The sequence below is a fragment of the Thamnophis elegans genome, chromosome 3, assembly GCF_009769535.1.
Source record: "Thamnophis elegans isolate rThaEle1 chromosome 3, rThaEle1.pri, whole genome shotgun sequence".
NCBI lineage: Eukaryota > Metazoa > Chordata > Lepidosauria > Squamata > Colubridae > Thamnophis > Thamnophis elegans.
In genome coordinates, this window is record NC_045543.1 from 33,290,696 (window position 1) to 33,308,352 (window position 17,657).

At 43.7% G+C, this 17,657-nt stretch overlaps 1 protein-coding gene across 10 annotated transcripts in view; it reads left to right on the plus strand.

The window, feature by feature from the left end:
- RCBTB2 (RCC1 and BTB domain containing protein 2) overlaps positions 1-17,657 on the plus strand; it is a 73,859-nt gene that overhangs the window by 18,697 nt on the left and 37,505 nt on the right. For 9 of the 10 annotated variants that reach the window (XM_032212954.1, XM_032212956.1, XM_032212951.1 and 6 more), the window contains exons 6-8: positions 1,952-2,059; positions 10,858-11,000; positions 15,388-15,578. In XM_032212954.1, coding sequence (XP_032068845.1) covers positions 1,952-2,059; positions 10,858-11,000; positions 15,388-15,578 — 442 coding nt within the window. Of the gene's footprint in view, positions 1-1,951; positions 2,060-10,857; positions 11,001-15,387; positions 15,579-17,657 lie in introns of those variants that run through there. The other variant, XM_032212961.1, reaches the window with a different exon arrangement.

Genomic DNA, 17,657 nt, shown 5'->3' on the forward strand with positions numbered 1-17,657 from the left:
AGTTCTAAGTTGCTTCTCTCCTTGATTAGTTTCCACTCATTGCTTCTTGTTCTACCCACAGGTGCCTTGGAGAATAGTTTGACTCCCTCTTCTTTGTGGCAACCTGTGAGATATTGGAACACTGCTATCATGTCTCCCCTAGTCTTTCTTTTCATTAAACTATACATCTCCAGTTCCTGCAACCGTTCTTCATATGTTTTAGTCTCCAGTCCCCTAATTATCTTTGATGCTCTTCTCTGCACTCTTTCTAGAGTCTCCACATCTTTTCTACATCGTGGTGACCAAAACTGAATGCAGTATTTCAAGTGTGGCCTTACCATTTATTGGGTTTGTATGCCGCCCACTCTCAAGAGACTCAGGCCAAGGCATTCAAAAGTGGTATTAACACTTCACGTGATCTTGATTCTATCCCTCTGTTTATGTAGCCTAGAACTTGTCTTGGGTTGCAGTAGCAACAGGGATTGCTTGGTTTGCTGTCACGCTTAAAACCATATCGCAACAGCAATCCTAATTGCCATTGTTATTCAAGGACTCCCAGAATGCAGAATAAATCAGATGCCTTTATCTAACTCATTTGGACAATACCTCTCCTCCCCCCTCCCTTATTTTTCTCCTTGTTGTGTAATGTAGGCTAGTGACCTTTAGGTTGCGACACATACCTGAACTTTCATGAGTCTCTTTGGATTTCAGCTAGGAAGTTTTAACCTTATCATTGCAGTTTCCAAGAATTAGTATAAAGAGAATGTACTTTGTGCTGCTAAATCTGTATATTAAATTGGAAAGATGGTTTTAATTGAGATAGTGTTAGCATTTATCTTGTTATAATTCAATAGAAATAATGAAGGTTACGTTCTGAATAATTAGCTAAAAGTTGTTGTGGACTGGAAATTAAATAGATATATTACAGGTTTTATTTACCATATTGAGTATATGGGAGAAATAGTTTTGAATAGTCTTGGTTCATCCTTCCACTGTGCTTCTTGAAAACTAATGCTTGCTTACATGTCTGTCTGACTTCCTGTCTCAGTTGTTGAATGTATGGCAGGGAGCCTTTGCTTGATGACAACCAGTGTAAAATACAGTAAATTGTTTATTAAATGCACTTATACAGATGTTAGAGATGTTGAATTAGTTTCAAGTTAGATCCCACTAATTCATCATTCAGTTTAATACTTTCTTAAACTTAAAAGAGGTCTTGCAGTCATGCGGCAATTTTATTCTTCTGACTCAAACTTCTCATTGAGATTTTCATGAGCTCCTGTCCTCTGAACATCATGAAGACCAAAGTAGTTTGTAGACATGGGCTGCCTCCTTTAAAGATGGACTGTTCTTAGGGAAGCTAGCAAAGATAATTTGCTATCTGGAGCTTTTAAACAGCTATTGACTTATATATTTATGTATTTTATTATGCTATGATTGCCTTTATGTTCTTCCTTGTAGGTTTGTTTGTTTTTTAAAAGAGTAATTGACAAATGACACCGCTTTTCCTAAGATTCTCATGGCCCATCACTCTTATCTGAAGGACACAAGAGATAATGGGAAGGGAAATCAAGAAAAACTATCAAGCTGCCATTTTCACTGATGCAGTGTTGGAGTTGAAAGGGAGTATTTAAAGATAAAATTATTCAAGCTGTTTGCCACCTTGGAATCAGTTGAGATTTCCCTGAGCATGAGACAATTTATCATCCCCTGGTTAAGAAAGGACAGGTGTTTTAATGCTAACTTGATCTCAGGTATTTTAACATCTCCATAGAAGACAATATTGTTACTGTTTTACATAAATGAAGAGTAAAATATGTAGGGTAAAATCGTACATAAAATTACTCTAATTTACAGATCAATTCTATTGAATTATCTGTGTGTGTGTTTGTGTGTGTGTGTGTGTATGCACATATATATTGCTTATGTGGCATATATGCCCACATACTAACTAGATTTATCTCCCTTTTAGGTTTATGTTTGGGGTTATAATGGTAATGGTCAGCTTGGATTAGGCCATGATGACAATCTGTCGATACCATGCAGAATAGCAGCTTTACAAGGCATCCACGTGCAAAGGGTATGTTTTCTGCATCTTCAGATCCTAACTGCTAATTACTGGGATTTCTGGTACATCCAAAACACTAGTTACAAACTAATAGCAAATTGTAAATAATTTAAATATTATTTTCATCACTACTATTTTTATATTTTGCATCTTTATTTCATATTTTAACTGATACTAGCCATTTTAAATATTGAGATAAATAGAAAGTATAAGTAAAATTCAGTTAGACTTCTTATGAACTGAAAACAGCTGCCATGAACAAAGTGATATTGTCAATAATGAGTTGTCTAGTGCTTGCGAAAATAAGAATCTTAAAGAGTTGGAAGGCAAGATTAGCTCAAGGTCACTCTTTCATATTTGTTTGTTTGTTTTGTCTCACTTTTATTATTTTTATAAATACCGTATTTTTTTGAGTATAAGACGCTCCAAAGTATAAGACGCACCTAGTTTTTGGGTAGGAAAACAGGGGGAGAAATCTGCCTCTGCCTCACAGTAATTTGCCTTCTTGCAGCAAATAGCAAACAGTACAGAAGATATACACTGTTTGTGGTGTTACATTTCAGACTATACTTTTACAGATACTGTTAAAATTGATGTGGCTTTTTGGAAATACACATTATTCTCTGCTATTTAAAAGAAGATACAGTAGCATTGGGCCTCTTCAGATCAAGTATTTATTTTAAAAAGCATATTCATTTTGTTAAGTTGTCTAGAACAATAATAAAGCAGTCTTTAAAAAATGAGTCTAACAATTTGAACAGTCTATTGGCATTTATAGTTATTGACTTACCTCCTTGCAGCAAACAGCAAACAGCCTGTTTCAGTTTAGCCTGATTAGAAGATAAAAAATCTGCCTCCCAGCAATTTGCCTTGCAGCAAACAGCAAGTTTCACTTTCAATTTCAGTTTAAGCACGGGCCTCCCGATAATCAGCTGTTTCAGGCTGCAGGAATTGCCATAGCCCTGTGATGTTGAACCTATGGCACGCGTGCCACAGGTGTCATTTGTTAAGGCACGAATAGTGTTGCCCTTTTGTGGCCGTTTTTCGGCCTCCAGAGCATGAAAAACCAGCCCTACAGGCAAACCAGAAGTTCAGGAACAGACTTCTGGTTTGCTTGTAGGGCTTTTTTTCACGGTCTGGAGGGCAAAAAATGGTCCTACGAGCAAACCAGAAGTGCTACCTCTCCTGGGCTATGCAGCTCCCCTCACGCCACAGCCACTCCAGCTGCTGCCAAAAGCCGCCAACAACTGCCAGCAGCTCAGAGAAGCCGCCAGGAAGCGCCGCTGCATGCCACCGCCACTCCTCAGCACTCCCACCCCATCAGAATGAATGCCGCCGCTGGTCCTCTCAGCCTCCGCAGACTCCTCGCAGGGCCTTCGTCGCCCTCACCTCGCAGGGCCTTCGTCGCCCTCACCTCATGGCGCCTGGCCCATAGGCTCTGTAGCCTCGGTGGCCATTTTATTTTGGCATGAAAATCTCCAGCGGCCAATTTGAAGTTCAACGAGTCGTGAGTATGGGCCATGGCCTCTTCTCCTGCCCCGAGCCACAAATGCCTCTATCCACCAACGAGACGCCTTCTGCTGGGACCTGCAAGCCCAAGCCGGCCCCAGAAGCATCCCCCACGGAGCCCTCTCCCAAGGCCCCCAGTGAGTCACAGAGGGGTAATACCAAGCCACAGGCCAAGGATAGTAGCACCCAATGTTCCCTCTAATTTTTTTTCAGTGTGAGCGGAAAAGTATAGTGTTTGAGCGGTACATTTTCATGCCTGAGCACCTGAATTTTTTTAACAGATGTCACCTAAGACAACAACGAAATCAGTATTATTTGAAACTCAAAATTATGTTTATTCAAGGTACCCGCTTAATTAAAAGTGTTATATAATATCAGTATCACTTAACAACGGTCCTGCTTAGCAACCAAAATGTTGGCTCAGAAAGTCTAGCTTTTGAAGCACGCAAATCTTAAAGCTATTGTTACAACACCCTCGCACCCCTAACCCTTTAGAAAAAAAACCTCTGGGGTCTTCAAACCTGACAGCTTTAAGACTTGTGGACTTCAACTCCCAGAATTCCTCCTCCAATCATGTTGGCTCAGAAACTCTGGCAGTGAAGCATGCAAGTCTTAAAGCTATCAAGTTACAAGATCCTTGCACTCATAAGTTACCCTTTAGGGGAAAAAAAACACAGGGATCTTCAAACCTGACAGCTTAAGACTGTGGACTTCAACTCCCAGAATTCCTCCTCCAGTCATGTTGCGGCGACATCATCTGCGTGGATCTGCTCCATCTTCGGGTTTTTTCACAGGGGGCAGGGCTGCCGCTGAAGATGCCGACGAGCCTCCCCACCACCAGAATAACTCCTGCCGCCTCCCCCTCCTCCTCCAAGAGGACCACCACATTTGCTGCCCAGCGCTGCAGCCGAGGTGAAGCCGCCAAAGCTCCCGCAGGCGCCCCCACCCATGGCAGCGGCGGCGGTGCCTCCCCCTCCGCTCGGAACACCTCACCTAAGCAGGGGTGCTGGCGGGAGCTTTGGCGGCTTCACCTCAGCCGCAGCGTTGGGCGGCAAATCGGGCAGTGCTGTTGGGGGAGGAGGAGGCAGCAGCAGATATTCCGTTCGAGCAGAAAGCAGGGCAAGGGATGGGAGGAAAGAAAAGAGCCTGAAGCGCCCAAAGCGATGGGCTTCCGGAAGGCGGAAAGCGGGGGGGGAGATACCGGCAGGTCGGGCGTCCAGGAGAGCCATCTTGGTGCCGCCGAGGCGAGGGGGGACGCGAGGTGCTGGGCTGCCTCTGACTCGCCCTCTCCATGGCTCCCCAGGGCTGCAGCAAACCAAGCAACAAAGCGAGCTAGAAGGACCGCCGTTTTTTTTAATATCTCTCCCAGTCTGGGGAAGTCCTTTGCGGGCGGCCAGTTCTAGCCGCCTGCAAAGGACTTCCCCACGTTTGCTTTGATAGAAATCTCTGCGCGGCAGTTAGAAACTGCTGCGCGGGGGTTTCTTGCCATGTGCGCGGCCACGCAGCCGCGCACCTTAGAGGGAACAGTGGTAGCACCCAGGCTCCTCTCTGCAAGACCAAGGCCAAGGCTAACCACACTGAATCCCATCTATTTCAGGCCCAAAATGTTAGCGTTCCAAGTATCATGCAGAATTAAATCAGGGTCCAAGGCAAAACTATCCTTAAAGTTCCAATTTAATAAGTCAGACATCTTGGTACATCTGTGGAATCCCAAATCTAAAAAACTTCCTGGAATTCCACCCAGTTAAAAGTTCATGATCTTATCCCCACACCCATAAATCCATCACATGGTCCAATCTTCTTCGGCCACGCTGGCATCTCCACCCAGCTGGTTCCGGTCAGGTGCAGAGGTGCGGAGACAAAAGATGACCTTGGCTTCTAGAAAGAATGACAACAACACATTCCATAATTCTACTCCTTTCTATTCCCCCCTCCCAACTACTACACTAATGAAACAGCATAATGAAATAAGAGAGATTGTGGCAGGCCAAAGATTCTAAAAGGGATATAACTGCAGGCCTGACACAAAGGTCTTCTCAGACCAGTCCTCTGCCTGACTTGTCCTCTGAGTCGGAGGATGATCTCACTCCTGCAGCGTCCATCATTCAGCTGGAGGAGGCCAGGGGCCCAGATGACTTCGCCTGCAGTGGGGATGAATCTGAGGGTGGCAGGAGCATCACTCCGGATGAGGACCCCCTCTATCAGGGAGGTTTCATCTCCCCCCCCCCCCTGCTGCCGCTCTTACTCGCCAGGTATGGCAGACATAATTTCTGTGGCCATTGAATGCGGTGTAGCAGCAGCTCTTAAACATAACCACTCTACCCCACGCAAGTCTGCTTCTTCCTCTGGTTCCAGACGCAGGGATGGGGATCTCTCGGCTTCGTCATCACATGAGCTCCCTGGCACTTCCAACCAGCCTTCGGTTTTTGGCGAAGAACACCCGTCAAGAAAGTCAGATCTCTCAAAAGAAAAGGGGCTTCCTCCTGACCCACCTGCATTTGTCGGTTTGTTCAAACCTACTGTATTTCGTTCTCTCCTTTTTAAGGTCAAAAGAATCGCTGGCATCCCTTCTCCTAAAGCACCTCAAGGAACAGAAGCAGACAAGACAGACACTACTGATCCTCTCTTCATCCAGCCTAAGGTCGAAAAGGAAGTGATTCTGTCCCCCAGACTCTTCATAGACGTGATCCAGAACCAGTGGGCATCACCACGTACAGGTCCTCTCCCCAATACCTTGGATAAGCGCCTGTACAATGTGGGACCAGAACTCACCAAGGCCTTGGAGGTACCTTCTGTCAACTTACCTATAATTGGCCTTTCTTCCCCCAACGTAGCCTCAGCAGGTCCTGAGGAGGCTCTTCGCCCCGAGGACAAGAGAATAGAGCAAACGCTAGTCAAGAGTCACCAGGCCTCTGCTTGGGCCATTAGGGCGGGTACCTCTGCCTCCTTCTTTAGTCGCTCTGCCCTCTTATGGCTGAGGCAACTCCAGGCTAGGCTTCAGGCTAGGGATTTCAGGGCTTTCAGGGACATTAATAAAATAAAAGTGGCCCTAGAATACATAGCAGATGCTTCCTTGGACGCAGCCAGGTTTGCATCCAAGGCCACAGCATCCTCCATTTCTACCCGTCGTCTGCTTTGGCTAAAGCAGTGGCAGGCGGAATCCCGGGCCAAGTGGAGGCTTGCCTCATCTCCCTATTCTTAATCCATTCTCTTTGGAGCCCCATTGGACCCCCTATTGGTGGAGTCCAATGATAAGTGGAAAGTCTTGCAGCCAGCCACTAAGAAACAGGAGGGCCGCAGTCAATCCTTCTATTGCAGACAGCCCTTTCGGGGTCAGGACAGGGGTTCCTCCAACTCCCGTCCACAGCGTCAGGCTCCTCCCTGACAGGGCCCCTCCTTTACCAACAGATCAGGCAGAAACAGCCAGAGATTCCAGCCCAGAAAGTCATTCATGGACAATACCAACCGATCCTACAAGAGGCAGAAGTGACTGCCTGGAGGATCTCCCCATAGGGGGTCGGCTGTCGACCTTCGCAGATCGTTAGGATTACATCACCAATGACGCGTGGGTCAAGTCCACGATCAGATTCGGCCTTCTCTTGGATTTGCGCTCCAGCCCTCCGAACCACTTTGCCCGGGGCCCATTTCCAGGGATCCTCAAAAGAGATTCCTAGTGGAGCAGGCCATCCATCACTTGCTCCTCATGCAGGCCATTCAACCTGTGCCTCCAGGCCAGGTGGGACAGGGGTTCTACTTTCGTCTCTTTATCATGCCGAAGTCTTCGGGGGCCTGGAGAGCGATCCTCGATCTCAAATTCTTGAATCGGTTCATCAGGTACAGGAAGTTCAAAATGCACTCTCTCTTGTCAATTCTAGAGAGTGTGCGCAGACACAATCTCCTAACTTCAGTGGACCTCATGGAGGCTTACCTCCATGTACCCATTTACAAGCAACAAAGACGGTTTCTCCGATTCGTCTATGTGGGCTGTCACTTCCAGTATCGAGCCCTTCCCTTCAGGCTTTCATCAGCCCCAAGGGTCTTCACCAAGATCCTGTTAGTTGCAGCAGCTCTCCTCCGTGCCAGACCCATTCGGATCTTTTGTTATCTGGACGACATCCTCCTGTTGTCCAGGTCACGCACCCAGGCCCTGCGGGATCTGTAAGACACCTTGCAGGTACTTCAGGAGGTGGGGTTCTCCATCAATCAGGAGAAAAGCCACCTGAACCCCACCTCTCGTCTAGTTCACTTGGGGGCTCTCATCGACTCCGCCCAAGGGAAAGTCTTTCTGTCTCAGGAGGTACAAAGGAAGTGGCAGGCAGCTCTTCTCCAGCTGTCTCAACTGCTGGGGAAGATGGTCTCTTGCTTCTCCATCGTTCCTTGGGCGCAGCTTCACAGCCGTTGCCTTCAATGGTTTCTTCTGCCATTCCAAAAGACCAACAGCAGCTGTTCCCCCGCAACAGTCAAGTTGACTCCAGAGATCCTTCTCTCTCTGGATTGGTGGATCTCCCCGGCCATCTCTCAGGGGTCCCTTTTCAGGGAACCTCCTCGCCTTGTAGTCACGACGGATGCGAGCTTGACGGGTTGGGGCGCTCATCTGGAGGATCAGATAACTCAGAGTCTCTGGTCCCACTCCGACCTTTCCCACAGTATGAATTGGCTAGTTGCCATCCATCTAGCTCTCCTTCAGTTCCATTCTTTGGTTCGTAAAACACATGTGCTCATTCGGACAGACAACACAACAGCCAAGGCTCATGTCAACCGCCAGTGGGGGACGAGAGCTGTTTCCCTCATGAAGTCCGTCTTTCACTTAGGGATCTGGGCAGAAGTCAACCTTCTCTCTCTCCATGCCGAACACATCTCAGGCTCCAACAACTCCAGGGCGGACTAGTTGAGCCCTACAACAATCGACCCTCCAGAGTTGACCCTCAACCGTCGTATCTTCCGACAGCTGTCGACCAGGTACAGGACCCCAGTCCTACATCTCTTCGCAACGGCATCCAATAAGCAGCTGCCCAGGTACCTGTCTCGCTACACGATACCAGGCGCAGAAGGGACGGATGCCTTGAGGTGCAGGGGGCCCCGCGGTCTCCTGTAGGCCTTCCCTCCCTTCCCCCTGATACAGAGGTTCATTCAGAAAATGATAGAGGAGGAGGCTGAGCTCATTCTGCTCGCCCCCCATTGGCCACTCCGTCCATGGTTCGCAGACCGCATCAACCTCTCAGTGGGGCCAGAGTGGCGTCTTCCCCTGATACCGTCCCTTCTTCATCAGGGTTCCATCCACCACCCCGACCTATCTTGGCTCCACCTAACCGCTTGGAGGCTGAGCGGGAGGTCTTGAGGGCAGCTAACCTTTCTGAGACTGTAATCCAAACCATTCAGGCTTCCTGACGCCCAGCCACTAATAGAAACTACGAATCAACGTGGTAAACTTTCAGCACGTGCTGCCTCTCTAAAGTTGTCTCTCCCTTGGAGGCTTCGGTCCCCCAGGTTTTGGAGTTCCTACAACAGGGACTCAACAAAGGACTTATGCCTAACACCTTGCGGAGGCAGGTTTCGGCTCTGTCCTCGGTTCTCTCTCTTCACCGAAATGAGCCTCTCTCCTTGCACCCTCATGCATGGTGCTTCATTAAGGGTGCGTGTAACTTCTGCCATCCTGTCATCCACCGCTTCCCCTCATGGGATCTCACCAGGGTCTCTCACTGGACCACCCTTCGAGCCTCTCAGGTCAGCCTCCCTGCATCACCTCACATTGAAGACAACCTTCCTGGTGGCTATCACGTTGGCACGATGCATCTCAGAATTGGCAGCTCTTTCCATTCGTTCCGACCTGTGTACCTTTCACTCAGACAGTGTGGTCCTTTGGCTTGATCCCACCTTTGTCCCAAAGGTCAATTTGGCTTTTCATCGGTCCCTCACCTACCGAACTTTTGCCCTAATCCCTCTCACAGTCTTGAGCGCAAATGGCACAAGTTAGACGTCAGAAGGGCTCTTAAGATCTATATTGCCAAGACGGCAGTCTTCTGATGCACTGAGGCGCTCTTCGTCTCTTTCCATCCCACAAATAAGAGTCTGAAGGCTTCGCCATCTATGGTTGGGCGTTGGATCCAGTCTACTATAACTAGGGCTTACGTGGCAGACCACCTCTCTCCTCCATCCAACATCACAATGCATTCCACACGCAGCGCGGCAACATCAGCAGCGTGGACAAGGCAGGCCTCCGTGGAAGAGATCTGCAAGGCAGCCACCTGGGCGACCCCCAATTCCTTTATCCACCATTATAAGATGGACAGATACGCATCAGCGGATGCGGCATTCGGACGGCGAGTCCTCCAACAAGTTCTCCCTTCTTCAAGCTCCTAGCCCAGTCTCATTCCCATCCAGGGACACACCCAGCTCTGGTACATCCCATGCATCACCGCTGTCTCCACCAATGTTGGAGAATGGGACGTTGGTTCTTACCTGATATGCCCCTTCTCGAGGCAAGTAGAGACAGCAGTCATCCCCACCCTTGGTTCCTGGCCTAGTGACGGTGGGCATTATGGAGCTAGGTTGATTTTTGGGAGGATTGAAAGCAGTCAACTAATGCACAACAGCCTACTTATCTCCTTTGTCACAAAAGCGGGAAGACACTCCCCTGAGGCGATGATATCACTTTGGTACACTCAGTTCTATTAGTTACTGACTGAGTTAACCCATGCATGACTGCTGGCTCCACCTGCCTCGAGAAGGGGCATATCAGGTAAGAACCAACACCCCATTTTGCTTAACAATGGAAGTCCCGAGTCCCAATTGTGGTTGTAAGTCAAGGACTGATGTCTATAGGTCGTCTAGAAAGAACAAAGCTGACACAAAAATTTGGTAGATTAATTGCCTCCTAATTCCCGCTCCTCCTCATAATTCTTGATTTCATTCTTGGCCTAGATATTGACCGTTTGGCACCTCTTTATTGCATCTTCCCCAGCATTATGGGAACATCACACTCTGAAATTCATCAAGAAGATGTCCAAAGTTTGAGAGTTAGGGAGGATGGTTAATCTCTCTTAAGTAAGGTTAATGAATCAGCCTACATGTTTTATTATCTGCCCATCTGCTTTTGAGACATGGAGTTCAGTGTACCTCACACTTAGGCACAGCTCTTTTGAGCAACTTTTTTGAAAACGATTCAACTATATTTTTTATTTTGTTTTTCAAAAAAATGCTTACGTTAAAAGAAATGCGGAGGTTTTCCCCCATCTTTTCAGGGAATCAGCAAAAACAACATAATTTCTGAATAAAAATACGTAATTCTTCTTCTTTTCTAGATTGCCTGTGGCTATGCACATACACTAGTGTTAACAGATGAAGGCCATATCTATGCCTGGGGAGCCAATTCTTATGGCCAGCTGGGAACTGGTAATAGGAGTAACCAGTCGTACCCTGTCCTAGTGACAGTACATCAAGACAGGTACAGTTCTGTTCATCTTGACTCTATCGGGCGAGTTTTAGGCTGTAACAATGTTTTTAGCTTTAAACATTATTAGATAAGGATCTAAGAAAAAACTCTTGTTACTGAATTCTTTGTCTTTCTGATTCTAAGACAGCTACAATCACATAAAAGAACTTCTAGAAGACAAAAATGGCCATTAGGTGTTAAGTTATATTTTCTGATAATTTTCTATGCTTCCCAACTGCTTTGCAGAACCAATTACTAATTCTTGTGAATTAGTAATTATTTATATACAAGGTTATATTCTCTGCTTTTATCCCACAGATATGATTCCAAAACAAAGCTATCTCAATTTGTTAATAAAAAAGATTAAGATAAAAATAGGCAATACAAATTGTAGTAAATAAAATACAAATAGTCCTTGATTTACAACCACAATTGAGAATATAATTTATGTTGCTAAGTGAGAAATTTGTTAAGTGAGTTTTGTCCCATTTTATGACTCTTCTTGCCACATTTGTTAAGTGAATCACTGCAGTTGTTAAATTACTAAGATGGTTGTTAAGTGAATCTGATTTCCCCATTGTTTTTACTTGGCATGTTTATTTTGTCATGTTTATTTACTGTATATTGGAAATGACCCTTTGAGAGCTACATGCAACAAAATGTCATTTTAATATATGCCAATTCGTGTACATTTAAAGTGACAATAAAGTTGTTCTAAGTTCTCTATAAGTTCTAAAATAAGAGTTAGTTGGTTAGGCATAAAGCAAAGGCATTTTCTGAAGTTGAAAAAAAAATCTCTAAGCATATTGACCAAAAACATTTTTTCTTTGTTTTAATATCTTATAATATTGACAGTTAACAAATTTTATTTCAGCTTGGTATTTTGCCTTGAATGAGATCATATAGGTAGTCCCTGACCTATGACCACAATTGGGATTGAAACTTCTATTGCTAAGTAATATGGTCATTATGTGAGTTGTACCCCAATTTTACAACCTTTCTTGCTATGGTCATCAAGTAAATCCAGCTTGCTCATTTATTTTACTTGTCAAAAGCACCCTAGGAAGGTCAGTTGGTGATCACAGGATACTGAGATGTTGCAACCATTATAACTACATGCCAGTTGCCATGTACACAACTGGCCTACGAGGGACACTATCATGGTCATAAGTACAACAACTGGTTGTTGGTCATGTTTTTCAGCTCTGTCTTTACTTTGAACAATCATGAACTGTTGTAAGTCCTGGACTGCCTGTAATGTCTTCCAATAAAAGTCATTCTTGCTTATCAGTGGTAATTGGAAGTGGAATTTCTGTCACTAAAGCAAGGCAGTTGTAAAGAATGACCTCACATGGCTATTCTGCTTAGTGATGATTACCATTATAAAGGAAATCATTATGGATTTCCGTAAGCAAGGACCTCACATGACCATTACTTCTGACTTCCTGCAGGTTTCACCATTGGCTTTGCTTGTGGGAAGCCAGTAGGGAAGGTTGTTAATTGGAGGGAGCTGTGATGGCCAGAACTTTGAGGACCGCTCATAACAGATAGTACTCAAATTATGTTCATAATAAGGTCTTGAATTTTGGTTGCTAAGTGATAACAATTGCCAAATGAGTCACAAGGTCATTAAATGAATTTAGTTTCCCCAATTAACTTACTCTGTCAGAAGATGGCTAGCAAGGTTGCAGATTGCAACCATGTGAAAAACACTGGAGCCATCATAAATGTAAGCTGTTTGCAAGTGCCTGAATTGCAACCATTTGACCATGGGGATGGTACTACTTTGGTCGTAACTTTGAGGATGGGTGAGAAGTCCCCTTTTTCAAGGCTGTAATAACTTTAAACTTCCATTAAATGAATATCAAGGACTACCTGTTCTACTAATTCAGCACCATTGTAAGTTCAAATGTTTGCTGACCAAGTGATCATTAATCTACAAAAAATTGTACATGTAGAATGCTTAATGTATTGGAGAGATACGTTTAAACATATGCAGTATCTTATATTTATTTATTTATTTATTCATTTATTTATTTATATTTTCGATTTCTAAACTGAGAATTTCTAGATGATGTTCTCTCTCTTTATCTATCTATCTATCTATCTATCTATCTATCTATCTATATCTATCATCTATCTATCTATCTATCTATCTATCTATTTTCACGGATGTAGGTATGCTGGTTTTGTATTTGGGTCTTTTCCCGTGTAAGATTGAGATTGTCTTGGCAACGTTTCGGCGAGGTCCCACTCGCCATCTTCAGGCTGCCATTTTCGGCTTCGTGCTTGCGCGAGTAAGGCGTGGTTGGAGCTGTCATCTTTCTATAAAGTCTTGGTGGGGGGGTGTAGAGTGCTGGCTTTGTTGCTGTAAGTGGGTTGATTGGCTGTGTAGTTGCATCCTGATTGGTAGATGGAGTTGATGTTTGTAGATTGGTCGGCTGTTTCATATCAGGGCAGATTTTGCATGGCCGTGCCACATACATTGGACAAACTAATAAGAGAATAAATGCACACATCGCGGAACACAAGAACGCAGTCAGAAAAAAAGAAAAAACTTCCTCCCTTTTCCAGCACCTTAAAGCAACAGGACATGAAATTGATTTTGAAGGAACCAAATTAATCTCCAAAACAGAACACTTCAACAAGAAAATAATTATGGAAGCCATTGAAATAGAGAAACACCCCCACAACATGAATAAACGTGACGATACATCCCGCCTACCAGATATCTGGAAACCAGCCCTAGTCAACCAACAAACCCCACCCACCACCCAGGTCGTTACAACACAAAAGAACAATGGACACACAGCCAGCACCTCAGCCACACAGGATTATACGAAACAGCCGACCAATCTACAAACATCAACTCCATCTACCAATCAGGATGCAACTACACAGCCAATCAACCCACTTACAGCGACAAAGCCAGCACTCCACACACCCCCACCAAGATTTATAGAAAGACGACAGCTCCGACCATGCCTTACTCGCACAAACACAAAGCCGAAAACCCTAGCCTAAAAATGGCCAGTGGGACCTCACCGAAACATTGCCAAGACAATCTCAATCTTACATGGGAAAAGACCCAAATACAACAAGACCATCATACACGCGCGCACACACACACACACATACACACATATCAGTGGTGGGTTCCGGACTCTGTCGCAGCCGTTACACTGCGCATGAGGCCGGGCATCCTATTCGGGCATGCACGCTATGCATGCATGCGCATGCCACCACCCTGTGACACCCAGCTTCTCAGCTGTACGTGCGCAATTGGCCGGTCACATTATAAACAGCAATGGGATGGGATGGAACAGCAATGGAACGTGGGCGGGCTGGTGGGTGGGCCAAATGTGCCACCGTACCGGTACAGTGGTCGTTGCTGCCGCCTAGTACCGGTACGGCCGTACCAGGTCTTACTTCCCGGAGCCCACCACTGACACATATAATATATACATACACAACATTAAGATTTTAAAAGTTTTTCAATTAATGTTAAAATTGTTTAGAATAAGTAGGCACATATTGTTTTTATTTCCAAAGTTATCTATATTGATCTATTGCAACAAACATCACCAACTGGCGTCTAAAAATAATAAATGTATTATGGCAAAAAAGTTTTTGGATTACAACCCTTGTCCACAGATAAATATAGAATCTTTACTGTTATAATTTCAAAAATTAAAAACAAAACATGAAAGAAATAACTTTCCTTGAGAATTTCAGAGCTACTCAACCAGCATTGCAAATTGATTACCATCAGAGAGACATTGAACTGAATTTTAGATCATTCTTGAGAATGTTATGCAGTGTTTTTGCCCAAATTCAGATGCCCTATCAGAATCTGCCATGAGAATTATTTGAAATAGTCAGAAGCCGCATTATAGCAGAAAAAGACTATTTTGGTGAGTTGTTAGGTATCCCTCTGTATTTGAATCAGGGAAGGAAGCTCTCATGATACCTACATAATACAGGTGATAGGTTTTAAATAAACTTCAGCTAGGCTTAAGTGCCTAATAGGTAAATTTATATGTTTCTCACTGATGATTAATAACAGATATAAAGATTGAGGTCTTTTCTAATGCAGGTGTGCCAGAAAGCGGAATGATGTGATATAGTGATTTTGAGAGAAGATACAATTAGAAACCAGTTTGCAGTTTGCATTAACAGTTTGGATTTTATATTAAGGATGAATTTACACGTATCATAGTTGGCACCTTAAAAAGTTGCTTTCTCTTGCCAAGCTGTATCTCTGGCAGATAGAGAACAAAACTGAATTGCTCAGAATCATGTCTGAACTTTGTGAAGTACAATAGGTAGCCTATAGTGCAAGTTCTTATTAAGAAGTATAACACTTCTGAAAAATTATTTTTTTGCTTTTCAAATTTAGAATTGTAGAGATTGCAGCATGTCACTCTTCTCACACCTCTGCTGCTAAAACCCAGGGTGGCGATGTATATATGTGGGGTCAGTGCCGGGGACAGTTCGTCCTTCTTCCATTCCTCACCCACTTCTGCTGCACTGATGACGTGTTTGCTTGTTTTGCTACTCCTGCAGTGACTTGGCGTCTCCTTTCAGTAGGTGAGCTTCAAATTAACTTTTTTAAAGGCTTTCATTCCTGAATCTGAATTAGATCTTGAAGATGTATAAGTTACCGTATTTTAAGTGCAGTCCTTAAAAGAGTTTGAATCATGATTTGGAGGAAAAAGTCACATTCTTTTTGGCTATCAGTAGTGCATCCGAGACTAAAGATAGAACTCTTTTGTGTGTTTCCCATTTTTCTTTTTCGTTGCATGTGTGCTATAATGACAGTAAGGAACAACCACCTATTCTGGACTTTTGACATTTCTTTCAGTCTGGTATTTTGTAGCAGTGGTCCCCAACCTTTCTGGCTCCATGGATAGGCAACAGCAGTAGTAGTGGGGGAGGGGGGTGGTTTAGCACACACTTGTGCAAATGAAACTTTGCACATTCGCCTGCTGCTTGTGTGGCCCAGTTACCAGGGTCCACAGACGAGTACTGGTCCACTGCCCTGCAGTAGGGGACCCCTGCTGCAGAAGACATAACAGTAAACATCAAATGCATTGGGAGTCAAAAAGTTGGTTATCAAGAGTCAAATGGGGTGACCCCAAAAGAATGAATTTATAAAACACCACTCTTTTTGTTGTTTCACTAGAATCTTTAAATGGAATTTAAAAGAAAGACTATCTGAAATTTCCAATTGAAAAGTATTATGGCTTTACGTGGATTAGGGTTAGAATTCGAAGTTTTTGGTTCGTATTACTTTAGGAAATTTCTTTTTTTTTTTTTTTTTTTTTAACAGAACTTTTTTTATTTTTTCTTTAAAAAAAAAAACACAAATATGTCATCATTTGTCAATCATTAAAACATTGAAGTACAATTTTTTTTTGTGTGTGTACCCCTCCCTCCCTCCACCCCCCCGCCCCCCCTCCTCCTTCCCCCCCCCCGACTTCCCAGAACCCGTACACGGTATAGAATTTTAACTAACACAGTCTAAAATCTATTGAGAAAAAAGAAATAAAGAAATTAATGACATTCTAGATTGACCTTAGCTTCTTCTTACTGAACTAACTTTAAACAATTTAAATCATTTCTGATCTTAAGCATAGGCTAACTGGAATTTCTTAGTCCCGTATTTATTTTGTATATAGTCAATCCATTTTTTCCAGTCTCGTTTATATCTCTCATTTGAATGATCTTTGAGATATGCCGATATTTTAGCCATTTCAGCTAAGTTTTTTACTTTCAATGTCCATTCTTGAATTGTAGGCAAGTCTTCCTTCTTCCAATATTGCGCCACCAACAGTCTTGCTGCAGTTATCAGGTGCAGAGTCAAATTGGTCTCTACCACTGTAAAGTCAGTACATATACCTAGTAAAAATAACTGAGGACTAAACTTTATCCTTCTTTTAAAAACATTTTGCATGACCCACCATATTTTTATCCAAAATGCTTTAACCTTTTGGCAGGTCCACCATATATGATAATATGTAGCATCGAGAGAACCACATCTCCAACATTTAGGCTGTACATTCGGATACATAGAAGCCAACTTTTTAGGATCTAAATGCCATCTATAGAACATCTTGTAAAAATTTTCTCTCAGATTTTGAGCTTGTGTAAATTTCACATTTCTTACCCAGATTCTTTCCCATGTATCCAACATTATTGGTTCCTCAATATTTTGAGCCCATTTTATCATACAATCTTTAACTAATTCTGTTTCCGAATCCATCTGTATCAATACATTATATATCCTCTTTATATGCATTAAGCTTTGATCTCTTATTTGTTTAAACAAATTATCCTCAACTTGAATAAAACCAATTTTTTGATCTATTTTCCACCTAGCCTGTAGTTGCCCATACTGGAACCATATTACTTTAGGAAATTTCATGCCAGCATGCAGAGAATAGGAATTGCCATGAAAAACCCTCAAGGATGCTTTTACCTGTATTGCTTAGATCCACATCGGTTTAATTTTGTAGTAGAAACTTCTGAACCAAGTTGATGTGAAGAAGCCGGCACAACATTGTTAGAAAGCACATTTTTAAAGTTCACCAAATGGGTGGGTGAGTGAGTACATGAGAGAGAGTGAGAGAAATAGATACATTTACCTGAGAGGCAAAGCCTTTGACA